The 19493-nt window shown below is 38.9% G+C and overlaps 1 protein-coding gene across 1 annotated transcript in view; it reads left to right on the top strand.

The window, feature by feature from the left end:
* ATP6V1H (ATPase H+ transporting V1 subunit H) overlaps positions 1-19493 on the top strand; it is a 51624-nt gene that overhangs the window by 23870 nt on the left and 8261 nt on the right. Inside the window, exons 9-13 of the mRNA XM_042029016.1 lie at positions 588-780; positions 3824-4002; positions 4779-4904; positions 7060-7161; positions 13202-13315. Of these exons, the coding sequence (XP_041884950.1) occupies positions 588-780; positions 3824-4002; positions 4779-4904; positions 7060-7161; positions 13202-13315 (714 nt within the window). The remainder of the gene's footprint in view (positions 1-587; positions 781-3823; positions 4003-4778; positions 4905-7059; positions 7162-13201; positions 13316-19493) is intronic.

Below are 19493 nucleotides of genomic sequence, written 5' to 3' on the forward strand. Positions count from 1 at the left end.
AGCAAACCTTCTGCACGATGTCTTCTTGGAGATCTTGTGATACTATTTTTTTTCTACAGTACTTTGTATATTTGTATCTGTGATGATTTTCTGAGTACTCACTGTTAAATAATGAATACTTCAGCTCATTTCAGACACTCCTTGGACAAGTACAATTAAGGAAAGAAGTTCAATTTGTGTAGATTTGTTCTGTTTATTCCTTCTTAACTCTGAAGGAGCAGCTGTGTGTTTCTCTGTTTCTTCTAGAAGGACAAATAATGCTTTAAACATGCCAGTAGAAAAACAGTCTTGGTGCACCAGAAGATGGATACTGTACCACATCAGTTCACATGGGAAAAGCTGCTTTATGGCTCTAAGGCTAAGGAGAAAAAAACCATATCTTTAAAAGATGGCTTTCTGAACAAGCTGCTTGTACAGTGATAAATAGTCATGCAGATTACTGTGAAGTGTGTGTTGTGTATGCTCATCCTCAGCAGCTCTTTCCAATGAGTTCCTGTTACCATTTCTTTTAGTGTTTCAGATTGGAGCAATGCAACCAGTGTAATCATTATTTAAAAATTAAATGTGCGCTATGTCAATTTTCTTAGCATCATGGGCGTCTTGAGCAACAAATGCGGTTTTCAGCTCCAGTATCAGATGATTTTCTCTGTGTGGCTGCTGGCATTTAGCCCTCAAATGTGTGAATATCTTCGTCGGTACAATATTGTTCCCGTGCTGTCAGATATTCTTCAGGAATCTGTCAAAGAGAAAGTAACCAGAATCATCCTTGCAGCATTTCGGGTATGTATCTGTTGACTGCAGTCATGCTGTGCTTCTCTCACATATTCCTAGGTCTCAAAATGTTGCTGATGCACAGCTGTTTCTGGTGGACCATATCAATAAGCTGATTGGAAGCTTAATTCTCTGGGGTTTTTTTGGTTTTTCTTTTTGTAAACTTGAGTTTTGCTACAGGTAATAGACGTGCTATTACTAGTAATAGATATCTGTTATTCAATGCCTTCTTAAAATAAGGTTGCCTAAAAAAAACAATGTTAACACAGGCACTAATGGTTTCTCTTTCTTAATTCAAGATTCTTTTTCCTACTGGTACTACTGTAAAACCCTGGAGCTACTGATAGCTGATAAATCTTACCTTATGAAGCTTTAATTAACAAAATATTATTTTGAATACATATGTTTGTCCCACTGAGAAATTATTTTTATCTACAAGTCCAAAAATCTTTTCTTGGTGGATCTGTAAACACAGATGAGAATACCCATATAGGAGTGATTAACTGACTTACTGTGTCTGCATTACCTGCAAATCACTGGTCCTATTTAAGATAATTAGGAATAATGGAGTACCTAGGCTTGATGTTTTCACTGTGACAGTACCATTTTGTGTTCATGGATGCTACTAGTTTTATGTGCTTGCTTGTCAAGTCTTGTGAATAATACAGCATGCTATAACGACTTGTAGTCCTGTTTTAAAGCAACACTTGGTATCCTGAGAAGGAAATGTAGGTCTTGGAAGCTGTTGGTTTTCCTGGATGTGGACTGTGCTCCAATAGTAAATGTTTCAAGCAAATCAGAATGGGGAGAGGGAAATTGTTGCTTACTGACTTACTGATTAGCAATGATAAGCTGTGTGAAGGTGCTTACTCTGTGTCTCTATCTGAAAACATCTGCCACTGAAAGATTTCTGGATAAGGCAGATCATAAGAATCTGCTGTTTGTCTTGTTGAAGGAGTACAGTGGTATGAGATGTTCAGTAGGAGCTATTCTTACAATATATTCTTACTACTCTTACTCTGTAGATACTGTGTTCTTAAAGATCTTAATGTTAGGATTAAGCAGGGACATACAGCAAGACAGACTAGAAAAAAAAATTAAAAAGAGAAAAAGCTGAGAAGCTCAGCAGTCTATATCCAATTTCTTCCTATTCTGAGGTCATAAAAAGTAGGAGAAATAATTGCTAGTTCTTAGATTTACTGTGTTTTGCAGTAGGCAAAAGAGGAAGCAAAAATGAAGCTAAGACTTTTAAATAAAGGCTAAGAAAGAATAAGGTGTTTCTGTTACAGGCTATGGGGAGTGTAACTTAGCTGTTGCCTTTCTCCAACGTTAAGGACTTATGTTGGCATGAAGATGAGTTGTTAACTGGCAGCCAGGAACATAACAGATTAGAAATTAGACATCAGAGTTGTGAGTTCTGAAGCAAAATTAAAATAGGTAGCAGAGGCAAAATAGTCCTTTTCTTGTGTGTGATGCCACAGTGTCAGTTTAGGGGGGTGGGGGGGGAGGGAATTGCATGAAAGACTAGGCTTGATGATTCCCCAAATCTGTCTGTGCATTACTGAAGGTGCTCCGTGAGTCTTGGCAACTTGGATGTCTTCTCTACTACTTGATCTCTCCTAATTTTACGTATTTCACCTTTTTGTCAATTTAATTGCCTGAGGTATATAACTGCAAAATAATTTTTTCTATCAAGCAACAAGTATTGGGCACTCCTGTCTCTTTGAATCTACTACTTTCTCTACCTAATATTTTATCCCCTCATTTTCACGCTTTTATTGCCTTCTACGTCTGTTTCCTACCTAGAACTAGTTTTACACCTTAAGACTTCAGTTTTTATTACTGAACAGTTTACTGATCCATTCTGTATAGTCATGTGTTTGTGTTTTTACTTTGTTAACATATCCTTTCAAATTTACTATGAAAAGCTTGAGTATCTCACTGCTGTATGAGATAGATAATAATATTTGGAGTAACTTCCACATCTGCTTGCAATGATCTTAACTAGGAGTTCTTCGGGAGCTTTATCTACCTGCTCCTTGAACCTGTTGAATTTTCTTATTTAAGATTCATTATTTGTTCATTTACTGTCATTAGCTGTTTTAACTCTAAGTAAATTAGCATTACTTTCTGTGAATTACCTTTTAGTTCTCTTACTGAAATAGGAACTGGGGGTGGCTTTTTTTTGCATGTTAAAGCTAATTGTATATGGGCATTAAAACCAGTGATATGACTTATTTTTAGTTTGCAAGTTTTAAAATTGATTTGCAGTGTTCTGCCTCAGTAACTAATAGGATGTCTGATATCTAAGAAACCTTAAGTGTAATAGCTGTGTGACGAGAGTGATGCAGTCAAATTCCTTCTGTATAGTTTCACTGCTTATTTCTGGTAGATGTTAAGTCTTATTTACATGAACACATGTTCTGTTTGTTAAGGACTTTGTTTTTTATATGAGATTCGTGTTTCCAGCTTTATCAAAAAGTGCAGGCGGCCAGCTCTGATTGAAAAACATAATTGAAAGCTGATTAAATTGGGTAGAAATGTAATGAATAAATGACATTGGAACTTGACTATTGCATTCTGTGCTTGTAATTCCAATCTTACCAACAAGCTTCTGTTTGAATAAAAATGTCTAGTTGGAATATTCCCAAACTTGAAAAGAGCTGATCTAATCCAGATGGTAACTTTGAATTGGAAATAAGATTTCAGGTTATTTTTTGTTAAGGCTCTTTGCTTTATGCTATTGCTGCACAGAAAGCTAACATGATAATCCAAGATAAAAGTAGTTGTTTATGGTGGAGATTCTGGTATTTGGGATATAAACCTGCCCTTTTTCTTTGAATAGTCTTTGTAGTCACCTCAATTTCATGTGGAAAATATTCTAAACAGGTGGATTAGTACTTTGTAGTATTGAAGAGAGAGATTATTTCAGGAAGTGGTCGATTTTGTCGTGTACTAAATTTAAAAGTTCCAGTAAGAATTTCTTAAAAATACTGCTTTGTTTCTAAGTAGTCTGTTCTTAAACAAAATACATACATCTTTACTTCCCTAGAATTTGTTAGAGAAATCTACTGAGAGAGAAACTCGCCAAGAATATGCTCTTGCCATGATTCAGTGTAAAGTTTTAAAGCAGCTAGAGAATTTGGATCAGCAGAAATATGATGATGAAGACATCAGTGAAGATATCAAATTTCTACTGGACAAGCTTGGTGAGAGTGTGCAGGACCTTAGGTATGCTTTGCAGTCTGCACTTAAAAATGCAGTTATATGAATGTTGGTAGAACTTTTTTATTTTTTAAGGCTAAAATACTTACAGAATTGTGATATGTAAATGCTATTTAGTAAGATAAAGCATACCGAGATGTCCTGGTTGTTAGTTTCCTATTGTCTGTCAGTATTTAGAGGCTAAATAGAAAATAAATCTTCACTTATGTATGTGATCTTTGTAACTGATAATTTGTTAAAGGACTTGTAAAGGCTTTGACTTCAAGGATTTCCAGTCAAAACTGAAGACTACCTGATCAGAATAAGTTCTACTGTCCAGATTAACTCAAGTTTTTGCTAGTGTTTACCTAGTTCTTGCTCTTGTGCCTAAATTAAAGTGCATATTGTAGGTAGTGTCAAAGGTTTAAGTGGATGGAAGGTAAAGACTGGAATTCTTGGTTGAGGAAGGCAAAACATAAAAACCCAGCAAAAAAGCAAATTAAATTCCAAAATGTTGCATTTGTGTGGCTTAGGTTTTTCCTTTTTTTTTTTTTTTTCTGGGAATAGTGTTTTGGGCTGGATAGAGGGGTATGGCTGGAAACAATTTTTTCTTCTTCCCTCGCATGCATTTTCTTACTTATAAATTGTTGAGACAGGAAACAATTCTCATACTCTGCAGAGCACTGACTTCCAAATACATCATAGCAATTTGAGCTCCATCTTTATTAGGGACAGGCTTGGGCATATGGTTCAATGTGTTCATAGAAGCTTGGCCAATATCTCATTTAGGTCTTATGTTGCAGCTCCTTTGATGAATACAGTTCTGAGCTCAAGTCAGGAAGACTGGAGTGGAGTCCTGTGCACAAGTCTGAGAAGTTTTGGCGGGAGAATGCTGTAAGACTAAATGAGAAGAATTATGAACTACTGAAGTGAGTCTTCAAGTCTTGAATCACATGTTTTTTTAATACTTTCTGTGTTTACATGAAGCTGAATCTATCGTAGGTTTTACATTTTAACACAACGTAGTGTCAAGAATGAAAGCAAGTCAAAACATCCTGCTTATTTTAGAATGCCTAGTTTTTTCTGTTCAAAAGCAGAATTGTTTATTTGCTGGTCAGAATGTATTGATGATAGAGGGAATATCTCCAGCTTAACTTGCATGCAGGTTTGATTTGATTAGAAGTGTTTTTACTATATCTTAATCTTAGTTTGGTATTGTGTGGTGGTGTTGATTTGAGTAATGAACTCCTGTCTTGGATATTTGGGAGTTGAAAGTTGTGGTACTATTCCATTGAAAATTTGACTCAGTGCATTATGTTGCAATCTGTCTCTTTTGTGTTGGGACTAGGTTTGGAGTACATAGATTGTTAGATGAAGTGAATCTGAAGCTCATATTTTCTTTTGCAGTCAAGGAGTGGCGTGTGAAACTGTTCTGAAATGATGCCTGGCTCTTAGTAGTCTCATGTTCATTGTCATTAACTGATAATAAATACATGGTGTTCTTTCAGTTCAGTGCTTGCTTCTAAGTGCCAGATCTAACAAAAATCAGGAGGTTGAGTGGAGCATGTGAGATGTTAGAAGGAATGGCAAGAGCAAGGTGATCCTGAGCTTTATGTGCATGTCGACTGCCATGACACCTCACCAAAAGTCTGATAAATTCTTCCCTGAGGGCATATTGCTGAATATGTAGGATTATACTTAACTATTTTAGATGCTGAAACTGCAGCATGAAGTTCATGTTGAAGCTTAGTATTTCCTGTAGGGATTACAATGTTTTGCTGTATTTATTTCTTCTTGTTCTGGGACTTAATTTATTGTGCTTGTGCTGCTACAGAGACAGTGATCTTCAATAGTTCTTTTAACACACCCCGAACTCTCAAAAAAACCCCCCAAAAACTCAACACCACAACACCAAACCAAACAAACCAACCTACAAAAAAACCACCCACCCTCTGCCACAACATGATGTGGAGATTCTTGCATCTCAGAACTTCGTTTTTTGCATTGTAAGGCATTTGACAGACAACACTTGCTTTAAGCCATATAAATTTATTTTCCTTATCTGCCTGTTTATTAGTTTTCTAAATCTAATACTCTTACACTGCTGTTAAACAGAATTGTTTTTGTGCCTTCTGCTACTATTGCCTACTTTGATGGTGGACTTGTATTTTGTTTAACAATATTGTATAGATCTTTGGTGTCATCTGATTAGTGTTATGGTTCAAGTTCCTGCTTCCTCTTTGTGTTGAAAGGTTCTTTTCATTTGAGAAGTGCTTTTTCTGTCACTTTCTGGCTTCTAGGGAGGCAGTGGCTGTGGTAATTTAATTTTACCAGGATGTCCTTTTTTTAATTCCAGTTGAATTTTTCAGCTTGTTTCTGACTTTCTCTGATTAGAACACATTTTTCATCTCACTAGGTATAGAAGAATCTAATTTTCCAGTGATCTGTATGTTTAACTTTTTCAACTGTGCCTAACCTTCATAATCTGTGTCATTTCCCCCCCCCTTCTCACTACTGGCTAGAGAACAGTGTTACTTGCAGCTGTTTTCCACTAAAGGTGGTTTAACTACTTAATTAAAATGCAGACAGTTGAGAAGCGGTTTTCTACTTCTTACAGCTCTGTGTTTCTGTGCATGCTAAGAAAATAACATGTGGCACTGAGGTAATTTACAATCAGTATAGTTTTCATCTTCTTTGTCTTTGAGTTCAGACAGAACTGCTTTTTAGTGCAGCTTATCTAGAACTCAGAACTGTTGGTCTTGAAGCCAAAGTATAAAAAAAGGAGAGATTTTGTAATCCTTGGTTATAGGTATTTGTGCATGTACCTTGCTAAACTGACTCTAGTGAATACTTTAAATAATTCTGTTAATTAGGGCAGGTTGTTGGTTTCATTAAGTACAACTGCATGTTGGGAAAAAGTTCTAGCTTTACTTTTTGGGTGACTTGTAAAGCATTTTTATGCTTATGGGCTTTGTTATTTTAAGTTATTACTGATTAAAACCCCCTCACAGATAAGAAAACAAAAACAAAAAAATAAAAACCAACCCAAAACCTGGGACTTGATTGTTTCAAATTCTTTCCTAGAATCCTGACAAAACTTCTGGAGGTTTCTGATGATCCACAGGTGCTGGCTGTAGCTGCTCATGACGTGGGAGAATATGTACGGCACTATCCCCGTGGGAAACGGTAGGAAAATGCCAGTATGTTGTTATTCTAGAGAGTACCTGGAGTATGTACTATGCCTGTGGCTTTTATTGCTTATTTATATTAAAATATGCTACAAAGGGACTGCAGGTTATGCTTAAGTTTTATTCACTGGGAAGATGAGAAAGCACAAACTAGATCAGATGAGAAAATGCAAACTGGATCTTTGACTTAATGTATTTCAGTGTCTCTTAACTTTGAAGGGAACCAGTGTTTAGAGCAAGTATTGAATACAATGTTTAGACTAAAGCAGAAGCCAGGCACCAGAAGAAATTGAAAGAACTACCAAGAGTTTAATCAACATACAATTTTGCCTCTCTGTTGTGACTAACTGGACTGTAATTATTGGACTTAGGGTAGACATGGACTATTCCAACGATGATAAAGACTCTTTCGTGACTTAAGACTACAGAGAAGTTTTTTCCACAAACAGTTGCTATTGTCATTTCAGTGATGCACAGATTCAGTTGTCACTCTGCCATTTAAGCATGTTTTAGCTACACAGATACACATTTTGGTGAAAGTGTTCATGTTCATTATAAACCCAAATCCTGTTGAAATCCACACAGACATTGCTATATTTTCCTGCTTTTAAAACCTGCTAGCAAAGATGTTTACTGAATAATTGCACCTCTGAGGCAGAGACCACTGAAGCAGAAAGAAGCCTTTGGTTTTTGCAGGAATCTGGCTCATCACTCACACTGGGGGACATGTGACTTAATTTTTGTAGCAAAGAAGAGGTCCGTTCCTGGTTTCTGGTCAGGGTTTAATGGATGTCATGGTTTAACCCCAGCTGGCAATTCAGGTCCATACAGCCACTTGCTCTCTCCCCACAGCAGAATGGGGGAGAAATAGAAGAAAAGTGAGAAAATTTGTGGTTTGAGATAAAGACAATTTAATAGGTAAAGCAAAACAGGGAATTAATTCACTGCTTCCCACGAGCAGGCAGGTGTTCAGCCATCCCAGGGAAAGCAGGGCTCCATCATGCATAATGGGTACTTGGAAAGATAAACACCATGGCTTTCAATGATCCCCCCTTCCTTCTTCTTCTTCCAGTTTTATATGCTGAGCATGATGCCATATGGTATAGAATATCCCTTTGGTCAACTGGGGTGAGCTGCAATGGCTGTGTCCTGTCCCAAGTCTTCGTGCAGCCCCAGCCCCCTTGCTGGTGGGGTGAGGAGCAGAAAAGGCCATGATGCAGTGCAAATGCTGCTCAGCAATGATGAAATCAACAGTGGTTTTAGTACAAAGAGGAAAATTAACTACCTCAGCTAAAACCAGCTCAATAGATGAGAATGGCCTTCTAGCCTTGCTGGGAATTTCATGAACACTTCTTGTGTAGACTGCTGTCTTGACAGCAGTAGAGTCATGGACAACACACTGAAACTTCAGGCTGTACATATGCTAGGAAGACTTGTTGATTCCAGAAATACTCACAGCCCTTATAGTCTTGTCAGCTGCTTGAACTGAAATGGTATTTGGAAGAGAGGCAAGATATCCTTCAGTAAGGTGGAAACTAATAGTGCTGCCTGCAAATGGCAAAGCTGGAGGACTGACTAATACTGGTTGTTCTTGCTTTAAGCTGCTCTTTGTATGGAATCATTTTATTATGTGTTTGCTTTAATCTTTAAACAGCTTGCATGCATTTACCTGAATGTTTAGGCTAGTATGGCCATGCAGTTGCTGGACCAAAGCTATTGGTGGAAAACAGGACCTGTAGCTGGAAAATGTATAGCTCTTAGGACCACAGCTCCACTCAGCTCCCAGGCTGTTAAGCCCATTCAGCAATGTGCCAGACTTCAAAAGGAGTGGTCATCAGCAAATAAGAAGTGTCCTCGATACTGTTCTAACCCACGTTCTTACCTCAAATTCTTACCTCAAATTCTTACACTTTAGCTGCTGCTTGCAGACTTGGCTTATTTAGCTTTCTGTTCCAATGAACAAACTGAAATGCCTCAATCTCTTTCTTCTAAAGAATTTCTTTTGTAATCCAGTGTATTCTTACCAAATATGACTTCAGCAATTTTGGAACTAACTAAAACCTTAAAATACCTATGGATTATGTGTCAGTTCCAGCATAATAGTCCATTTCTTATGTTTTTTGATACAGAGTCGTGTACTTCTCCCATGCGTGGTCGGTATTTCACACTCTGATTGTATGACTCACTTTAAGAATGGATACTGTTTCTTGGTTTAGAAGAGTAGAAGAATTCAGGTGTCAAAAGAATACTTTTGTTTCCATTAAGCGTTTATTGTCAACTCTTAACTGGATCATTGTTTAGCCTTTGAAGGTTGCGGAGATGAAGTGGAACCTAAAACTACTTGACTTTACTTGCTGCACACAGCAGAGACCTAGAGTTACACCTCTGGCTAATCTTTCCCTCTGTCTGACAAAAGAAAATGTTTGTTAAACTAAGACTGCGTTTTTGCATGGCTGTTCTCTAACGCTTAAGTAATTATAAGTTGCTTTTAAAATTACACATTGTGGACCAAATTGTCAAGACAATAGCACTGTGAGCTTCTCGTGAGGCTCACCAAGATGCATTTTCTGAAAGTGTAACTGCAGAAATAAAGTATGGCTAGCCAGATCACTGTGGAAAGCCGAATTAATTCCGCTTTTGTAAGGGTTTTATCTTTGCTAGTCAATTTTTCCCAGTTTTCTAATACTTAAACTTAAAGGCAAGTTCTGTGGTATTTCATTCCCCATACGAGAAATATTACAGCCCATGGTTTTATGCTTGTAAACAGAAAATTCACAAAAATAAAGCAAAGCGATCTAAAAACACTATTAAGCAAAGAGAGAAAACTAGAGAAGATAGGATTTGAACTCAAAACCCCAGGGTTTATAAACTGTGGCTGGAAATAGGTTTCAAGCCTCCCAGCCGCAGTGCCACCTGCCTGTGTGCCAAAGGGTGTTGGCTGGATACAAGCTAGCAACAGACCAACAGAGGGAAAATTAAAGTCCTTGGAACTCTCACACAAGTTCCCTGACAAGCTCTCACGAGCTGCCAAGCTAACAAAAAGGGGAAACACCAAATGAAATCCCCCCTCCCCCCCGGACTCTTCCGAGTCCCTAAACAAACTGTAAGAGATCTCTTAACACCCAACCCAGGTGCCAACAGAATACCACCTTTATTCATTTACTCACGTGCCTCTGTGCTGGATCTGGAGAGTCTTCTGGACTCTTGGGGCTTCTCTGCCTCCTGGACTGCTGCAACTGCCCCCCCGGTGCTGGCAAGGAGGGGGAGCTGAGCTGGATCTTTCTGAGTCCCAGAGGATTTTCAGAAGCCTCGTTGTCCTATCTGGGGTGCCAAAGAACTGATGCCTGAAGAGGCCTCTTAGAAACAGAGACTAGACAGGAGTAAGGGAATAAAAGTAGGTATTTACTTGAAAGGCCTTCAAAGGTACACCCTGGGGAGCCAGAGGCTTTTGCCAAGATGAACCCCAAGATGGATGACAGGTCACGAGTTCTTCACACTTTTATAAGTTTGGTTCATTTGCATATCAGGGTTAATTCTCCAATTAAAGCTTCAGTTTAATGATGTAATTCCCATCAGCTTATCCCCCCTCTCAAAGGCTTTTGGTTTATACTTTTGAGCCTAGGACAGTCTGGGTGTCCTTGAAGAGCAGGCCCAGAGAGGCTTTGTTATGTCTACCTAGCACAAGAGAGCAGAAATTAACAGGCTACAAGAAACTTCAGAGTTACACACCAAGCAGTACAGAATATGAAAAATATAAGTTAAAACCTAAGGCATCAGTGCTGGTGCTTCCTGTCACTGAAAATAAAGGCAGGCCTCCAGCACACCTTCCATGTGGCCCAAGGGTTATTGCTATGTACTACCAACACTTTGAATTTCTTGAATGCTAGGAACGTGGGCTTTGTGTTTGACATGTAGAAAAGATGGAGACCTAGAGCCATTCTCTTCCCTAGCTTATGATTTAGAAAAAAAACTTGCATTCCCTTTTTCACCCTGGCCTGCTTTCAGATATGTAGTGTGGATTTTATATTTGTTTTCTGCTATAACAGTCTAAATTGTACTCCTTTGTCTTTATCTTGTGTCTTCTTTCTCCCTTTAAATGGGTCGTGTTAAAACGTGGATCTTAAGCATCCAGAAACTTTTTTGAAATGCCACTCTCTTGGCTTAGTGCAGTGGTGTAATGGGGAACAGTCACTGCAGATGATGTGCACACATAACTGTTCCACTGGGCTCTATTACTGCTGTAAAGTAAGCAGCAGTTGAGGAGAGGGGAAACTAAATGTAGTGTTTTGGACAAATTTGGAACTTGCAGGAGTAGGATTCACTGCGAACCTTCTTCACTGTTTAGACCTTTGGGTTGAAAACCCATGGCTGGGAAGTGATTTGTACCTGTAGGCAGCATTATGCAAGAATGATAATGCTGTTCTTTGACTCTTCATGTTCTCAGCCATAATTTCAGTGATGTATTGTCATCTAAAAGAGCCTATTACCATTTGTGATTATAGGCTTTTAGCTTTTCATTTTGGTTCTTGCATTCTTCCAGCATAAGGAAACTTTTGAGTTTAATGCCTTTTTCACATCCTTTCAATTCCTGAAAATCCATTGTTTTAAGTCAATCCTATAATAAAGACAAAAATACAGTATTTCATACTCTTGCCTTTGTGTGCAGTGGTTTTATATTTAACTCATTAAAAATGTGAGGCAGTATAAGGCAGGCATAAAGGTTTTTTGAATCTGTTACATTACTAATAACGTCTTGAATTCTTGGCAAGGATTTTCCAGCTTGAAACAATTGCATTTTTCTGAATCCATTCCTGCTTTATGAAACAAATGTTTTAATATTATTGGGAAATAATATTCCCTGTGGTCTTAAGGATGGTTTTAACTGAGTTATAAAGTGAAATTGAAAATTCTTTTTTTCATCTCCATGCTGTCTTTATACCTGTTCTGCAAAAATCCATTATGTTGTGCAGCAGCAATGCATTAATCTGGCTATGAAAAGAGCAGTACTACATGCAGATAGCTCATGCAAGCCTAGAATGGCAGGACAGCATTAAGTTAAGCCTAAAGCAAGTGATAGTGTCTTCACAGAATTCTATGTTTAACTACTAAGTGACCTGTGAGAGAACTGATGTGAAACAAACATGTAAGTCAGTGAGTAAATCAGCTTATATATTCCTTGCAAATTCTCTCCAAACTTACTGTTATGATAGGCTGAAATGCTGCGTGTGAAGTCATCTGGATGGTGGTATTTTTTCAGGCTTTAAGTGTGTTGCCTTCCACTGTTTTTATTAAGAAATAATATATTCATGACATGCAATACAGGGTTTCATCAGTATTTCATAGGGGATTTGGTATAGCTGTTAAAAAGCTATGGCTGACTCTGGTGGTGAAGTTTGTAGTGAAGGATGCAGCTGGAGCATATACTGTTCTGGGAATTGTACCTTAACAGCCAGTTCTGCATCTTGTGCAGGAATAGCTATAGCTCTAGTACAGTTTGAATGTCAAAAAACACTATATATATGAGGTGGGTGATTTAATAGGTGTTGGTGTGATTACAACCATTTTTCTTTATTAGACAGTGCCAGAAGAGATTGGGGTTTTATTCTTGCAAAGAATGGAGTGACCTGGTTATGATCCATTTATGGGGGGGAGGGCACTACCTCTCCTACCTAATAATTGATAATGCTATACCCTGCCAACCCTTTTAGAGAGATGGATAAAGTAAACAATCCTCTCTGAAAAGGGTTCTTTTCTTGATTATTTATTTCAAAGTCGCAAACAGGAGTCCAGTAGAAACACTTTCTGATGTTGCTAATTCTTAAAAAAAATTTTTTTTAAAAAATCAGTAGTTAATAGGAGATGTTACAAATATAGATTATGTCAGATGAGATGTGTATCTTGGGAAATAAATACTTTAATAAAATAAATATGAATATAATTTAAACTTGCCTTGACTGTGAAGAGGTTGGATAGGATAGCTACCCAGAATTTAAAGTAGTCCAAAACGTTAAAAAACTTGCTCCTCTCCTGTTTTTCAGAGTGATTGAACAACTTGGTGGTAAGCAGCTGGTCATGAACCACATGCATCACGAAGACCAGCAAGTTCGTTATAATGCACTACTGGCTGTGCAGAAGCTGATGGTTCACAATTGGTATGTGAAGATTATTTAACTTGCTGCTAACAGTGTGAAATCTTTGGTGTGGAGAGAGGATTCAAGACCGTAGATTTCTTTTAGGGGAAAAACAACATTTTTATGTGGTAAGACAGCAGTTTTTAAACAACAGATCAGTATTATGCTGATGGTAAGAACTTAGTAGTTCTGTGTATTTTGGAAGCAGTTGAATTGAGTAGCTTTACCTTACATGGTTGAATGTTTTACAAGTAATTCACTTGAACAATGTATTTTAGCTTAGGATGGGTATTAGGAAAAGGTTTTTCACCCAGAGGGTGGTTGAGCACTGGAACAGGCTCCCCAGGAGAGTGGTCACAGCACCAGCCTGACAGAGTTCAAGAAGTGTTTGGACGATGCTCTCAGACAAATGGTGTGGCTCTTGGGCTTGCCCTGTGCAGGGCCAGGAGCTGGACTCGATGATTCTTGTGGCTCCTTATCCAACTCAGGATATTCTATAATGATTCTATGAATTTATTGGAACTGCTTGTGGAATAGCAGAAGTCCATGTGCCAATTGGTTAGATGAAGTTGCGAGTCACATGCTGGTACTTCTTTCATCAATCACTGAGAATAGGATTTGAATTGAGGTGTTTCTTTCATTGTTTGTTGAGTAGTTCTGTAATAACCCTGAAGTCTTGGCAAGTTCTGCCACAGAACTTGCTGGTGGGTGATGCTGCCTTTCCAACAGAGCACACAACCCTATAGGGAAGCATTGAAGGGCTGAAGCTCTGACAAACTTCAGCTTTCATGGAGCCATGTTGTATAAGTTGCCAAACTAATTAGGAATGCTAAGCATGAAGCATGGAGAGTTAAGAAAACTAATTAGGAGCTTTTAATCTGATTATTAATTATGAGTGCACCAGAGCTCATATTTTCATTTTGGCATTGCCTTAAAGGAAGATAAAATACAGCAATACATCTGAGAATATTGGAACATAAGTGTTGGGATACAAAAAACTAATTTAATTTTGAATTTAAACAACCTTTTATTTCTGACAAGCTTAGTGCTTGGACATATCTATAACTTCTGTCAGTTTTCTCTCCTATGACAGAATGTGATCTTTTTGAAAGGCTGAGTACGGATGATGCCAGCAGTGTGAAAGTGGTAGGGGAACAAGGTCTACCAAGCACCTTCTGAAAGGTTAAGTCACCTCCTTGCTTGTCAACTCAACAGGCTGGTTGAGTTGACAAAAAGCTCCCACTGTCTCTCTCTGCAGTGTGTCTTAGGTAAAACAAAGTTAATTTTCTCCCTTTCCTTCTGAAGAATATGGGTTTTAAGGTTTTAACTCTCATGCACGTTACATTCATTTTATCATACTCTCTCCCTCTCACATACTGTGGGAACCTTCTATAACAGAGAAACACATGTTTAAATACCCTACTATGAAAAATCCAGCTAATACTCTCAACCTGTAAGGAGCACTTTGATAAATAACATGGAAATTCTGAGTGTGTGGAGACTAAATGCATGGTCATGTGCAATCTAATTTTTGGTCATTATTGTATATTATGCTCTACCCTGCTTCTCAGTTTAATACATTTCTTTTCTCACTATGCTGTTCTGATATATTTGAAACATTGAGTATCACAAACCAGCTGTAACTAAATAGAGATTACAGCATGGAAAGTTTAGTTACTGATAGTGCCTTCTGCAGTAGGGACAGGTTTTATTTCATGTGTGTTCTGATGTCTTCAAAATCTGCTAGTAAGACCTTTGGTCTTTCTCCAGCACAAACCTCACTGGTACTAAAAGTTTTCCTGAATGCCAAACCTGGCTTTTTCTCACTTTCAGTGTGAGAATCCTACTTGCAAAAACATCTGGTCTTCTAGGTTTGCTTTGGTTTTTTAATGGTATGAACGTTTCTGTGCCTGCTTTTCACAGTTTGTGAACCTTTAGGCTTGAGCCTGAGAGGGAGATGGCAAAACTGCCTAGTTTCAGCTCTTCAGAGGTGTCAGTAAAAAGGATCTGTGTAAGTTAATGCCACTTCCAGATTCATACTATCATCTCTGTAGGGAGTGTTTTCTTGTTTAATTCATAGTGGAACAAGCTTCTGGACCACGTTGTCCTTGGCTCCTATTTGCCAAAGTAGTGTTCCCCCTGGCATGGACTTACAGCTTAAGCTAAGGAAATGACACACTGTATGTGGGATGCTAGATCTGTCTTTGTGTAGATCTGGCTTTTGATGAGTGTCAGGAGCTCTTCTGTTTCATTGCTGTCTCTTCTCATCACACAAGTTGAGTCCCCTGATGGCTGCACACTGTGGTTTAAGTGCCCACTTACTAAGCTTTGCTTTGTTATAAGGTGCAACTTGGAGGTTTTGCTTACCTTGCTCTTCAAAGCTGGGGAAACAATAAACGTTTTTCCTCTTGCTTCCACTTATTCTGGTATTAGAGTTACTTCACTCAAAGCAATTGTGGTTTTTTTCCTTGAATTTAATTGGCACAGAACAGCTCAGCATTACTGTCTGTGACACATGTGACAGGTAGTCAGGCTTTCCCTGAAGGCTGACTGAGAGAGGGATTAGAAAATAAAGCTTTGCTCTGCCACACTGAGGCTTGGTGCAAGTGCTGTGCCTGGAGCCAGCACAGTAAGCAAAACTTGTGGTCCTTGAGTTGAGGGAGTGCCATGAGGCAGCTGAAGTGGCATTCTGCCTAAAACACAGCTGTATCATTCGACTGTTAACTCAACTTAGAGACAATTAACTCCTAAGTAATTTGAGCAGTTCATTACAGGCTGCTCAACTGGCTTTCCCTTAGGGGTTTTAAAGTCAGGGGTAAATGGGGGGAAATCAGATTGACAGGCATTCTCGTAAATGGTGAAGCTGTGTTGGCAAAAGCAGTAACTGCTGTCAGCTTTTCAGATGAGATAAGTTCAAGTGAAATATTCCAGATACATTTGCATGTTAAATGATCATGCACTTGATGAATCGAGGAGCAAAATTATCTTTTTAGCATCACTTACTGCCTATACATGGGAATTAATCCTGAGTTTCAATCTGACTTTAACTGTGTTAGTCATGGCATCCCCTGCTGATAGTAAGAACTTGTGTAGTGGGTTGACCCTGGGTCGACACACCCACCAAACCAGCTCTATTGCTCCCCTCCATGGCTGGACAGGGGAGAGAAAACCCAACGAAGGATTCCTGAGCTGAGATAAGGACCAGGAGATACCACTCACCAAATACTGTCACAGGCAAAACAGGCTCCAGTTAGAGATATTAACTGAACTTATTACTAACAAAACCAGGGCAGGATAATGAGAAGTAATTAAGAGCTTAAAAACACCTTCTCTCCACCTCTCCCTCCTTCCCAGCTCTACCTCCTCCCCCAGGGGCACAGGGAGACAGAATGGGGGTTATGGCCAGTTCATCAGACATTGTTTTCTCCCACTGGTTAGGGAGAGGAGTCCTTCCCCTGCTCCATGATGGGGTCCCTACCATGGGAGATAGTTCTCCATTAACTTCTCCAATGTGAGTCCATCCCACAGGCAACAGCTCTCCTGAAACTACTGCAGTGTGGGTCGCTCTTCTGAGGGGTGCAGTCCTTCAAGGACAGGCTGCTCCAGCGTGGGTCCCTCCACAGAGTCACAAGTCCTACCAGGAAACCTGCAACGGTGTGGGTTCCTCTCTCCATGGGTCTGCAGGTCCCTGTCAGGACCCAGCTCCAGCACAGGCTTCCCGTGGGGTCACAACCTCTTCTCAGACATGCACCTGCTCAGGCATGGGGCTCCTGACCTCCTCCTTGATACCAACAGGAAGAGTATGAGTGTGTTGGCAGGTGCTAAACAGTGGGAGTTAGGATGTATCACTTAAGCATGATCAAGTGTAGTATGGAAGTGGAATTCATAAACAGCATACTGAATGAAGCAACAAATGGGACAAGCTTTGAATATGCAACAGGTTCATACATGATTTTCTAAATGCACATCCCAGACAAAATTACTTGCTTTCCATCTTTTAAAATGAGGAGTTCTGCAGAGAGAGAGTAAAAAATCTGAAACTGCCCACGATATGCAATATGCTATATTTAGAAACTGTTATTCTATGGATAGCTTCTGTACAATGCCTGCATTTGGGACTGAGAAGTGAAAGGTGTAGTGATAGTTACCTGGCAGCCACGAAGTTTGCACCCACCCCCACCCCTTATTTTTTCCCCCATCCCAACACTGAAGTGTGTGCTTAATAGAGTAGTAGGCTTAAATCTAGGGAACAATACCTACAGGACAGTGACCTCCATTATACTTATTTATCCTGGTTCTTAGCCTTCATCATCGATACAATTCCATTGCAGTAGTTAACAGAAATTAACAAAGTGAAAAGTTTCAGAAGATAGTGTCTCTGATAAAAGTCAGTATTTTTTAAGAGAACACTTCCTAGCTAGAATGAGACAAGTTAGGCAAAAATCCAATTAGTTGCAGGCATAGTTTATACCTAGTGGAGTGTTCCATCTTTTTATTTGCACATAAATATGTATTCTTGAAAAGCTTCATTCCATATAGGTGTAGGGGCTGTGGTTTTTATTGGGCATGTGCTCTCTGGGATTCACACTGTGCTCATGTTTTCTGTCATGAGATCTGTACTCTTTGCAAAATATTTCTAGAGCTTGTATTAGCATGGAAAATATCAGACATTCTGCTCAGTTTGCATTTTCTTTTCTCAAAGAAATTGCTCATTTTCATGAACTATGCTGAAAAACGTCACCAAAGAAGTAACTATTTGATGATTTACTTCTGGTTAGTGTTCTTTAAAAATTTGATTTCCTGATAGGAAAATTCAGTTTGACACTATTTATATTGGTCATTCTTACATATAAAATTCTTAAGTGTTGTAAGCAACAAAATTCTTTGTGGTAACTAAATCTTCTGATTAAATATAAAATCATTTTCAAACCACATTGCATGGTTTAGTCAAATGGGTTTTTTAAATTCAAGGAATGGCTCTGCGTAAATGTTAGCTCATAGTGCATCTTATATGTGAAAAATGGCTTGTGCTTTGTCTCCCTAATAGAAAGGCACATATTGAATTGGATTTCACAGTCTATTTTCTTTTAAAATCAAATGCTTAAGTAACAGCTGTGTTATAAGAGCTCATTGATCTGCTGTTTCTTCATAGCTTGTATGTGAAGTTGTGAACTGGGAGTCTAGAATAACCCTTTCAAAAGAAATTGAACAAAACCGGGGAAACTGCTGAGGGGAAAGGAGGTTCTTGCAGTGTCTCAGTTTGAAGACTCATGTTAATGCTGCCTTTCATGTCATAAGGAGGGCTTTAAACCATGCTATGAGTAATGCTTTCAGTAATCAGGAGATAATCTGTAGATTGTCTATTAATATTATTGCATTCAGCTGAAGACAAGACTCCCTTTGGAAACACAAAGCACTTTTCATGTAATGTTCATAATCCTTCTGTACAACCATTCAGACTGTTTAGTTTTAATGTGCACATCAGAATGCTGAGCATCTCTTTACTGTGAATAATTAAGTGGAAACAATGTCCTAGATTTTGTTTCTCTTAACAGTTGGCTTTCATTCTATTTGTTTGTATGAAGTGGAATCTGTTAAACTAAATATTGAGAATTGCAGAGATCTTTGCAGTATCTCTTCTGTCTTGAGATTCACAGACACATTTATAGGTCAAGGAGATACATGGTGAAAATCACCATTGTTCCACTGAAAAAGATAATTTACAAAAATAGTACTGTCCCTGCCCAGCTCTGTGGGGTCCTGCGTGCCCCCACAGACGCACGGGTGGGTTCAGTGTTACAGTCGGTAGCAGGGAGTCGAGAAGGGCCTTTGCCTGCGTTCCAGCAGGAGCATTCACTGCTGCTACACTGTCAAAGGGTGCAGAGGCAAATAGGAACATGACCCCGAAGCTCAGAGTTTTATCTGGGGGTGGGAAAAAGGCGGGACTAGGGAACGGGGGGCAATGGGGAACTCTGGAGGAGGGACGAGGGGGTAGAGGCTGACAGCCAGCCAGGGAATCCAAACTGGGATAGATTCACATAACAGAACAAGCATCCTGGGAGAAGCCTTTTTGGTCACCCTAATATAAAGTGGTTCTTGTGGTACTAGGGACTTGTCTTACTGAGAACTCTCTGTCCCTTTGTTGGGGTTTCAGTTTAGTCTTAGTTTTTTTTCTGTTAAAGGAATTTTCTCCCATATG

This window comes from Corvus kubaryi, unplaced genomic scaffold (genome assembly GCF_017639235.1).
Source record: "Corvus kubaryi isolate FWS band 111438036 unplaced genomic scaffold, C.kubaryi_AGA036_p1.0 37312, whole genome shotgun sequence".
Lineage (NCBI taxonomy): Eukaryota > Metazoa > Chordata > Aves > Passeriformes > Corvidae > Corvus > Corvus kubaryi.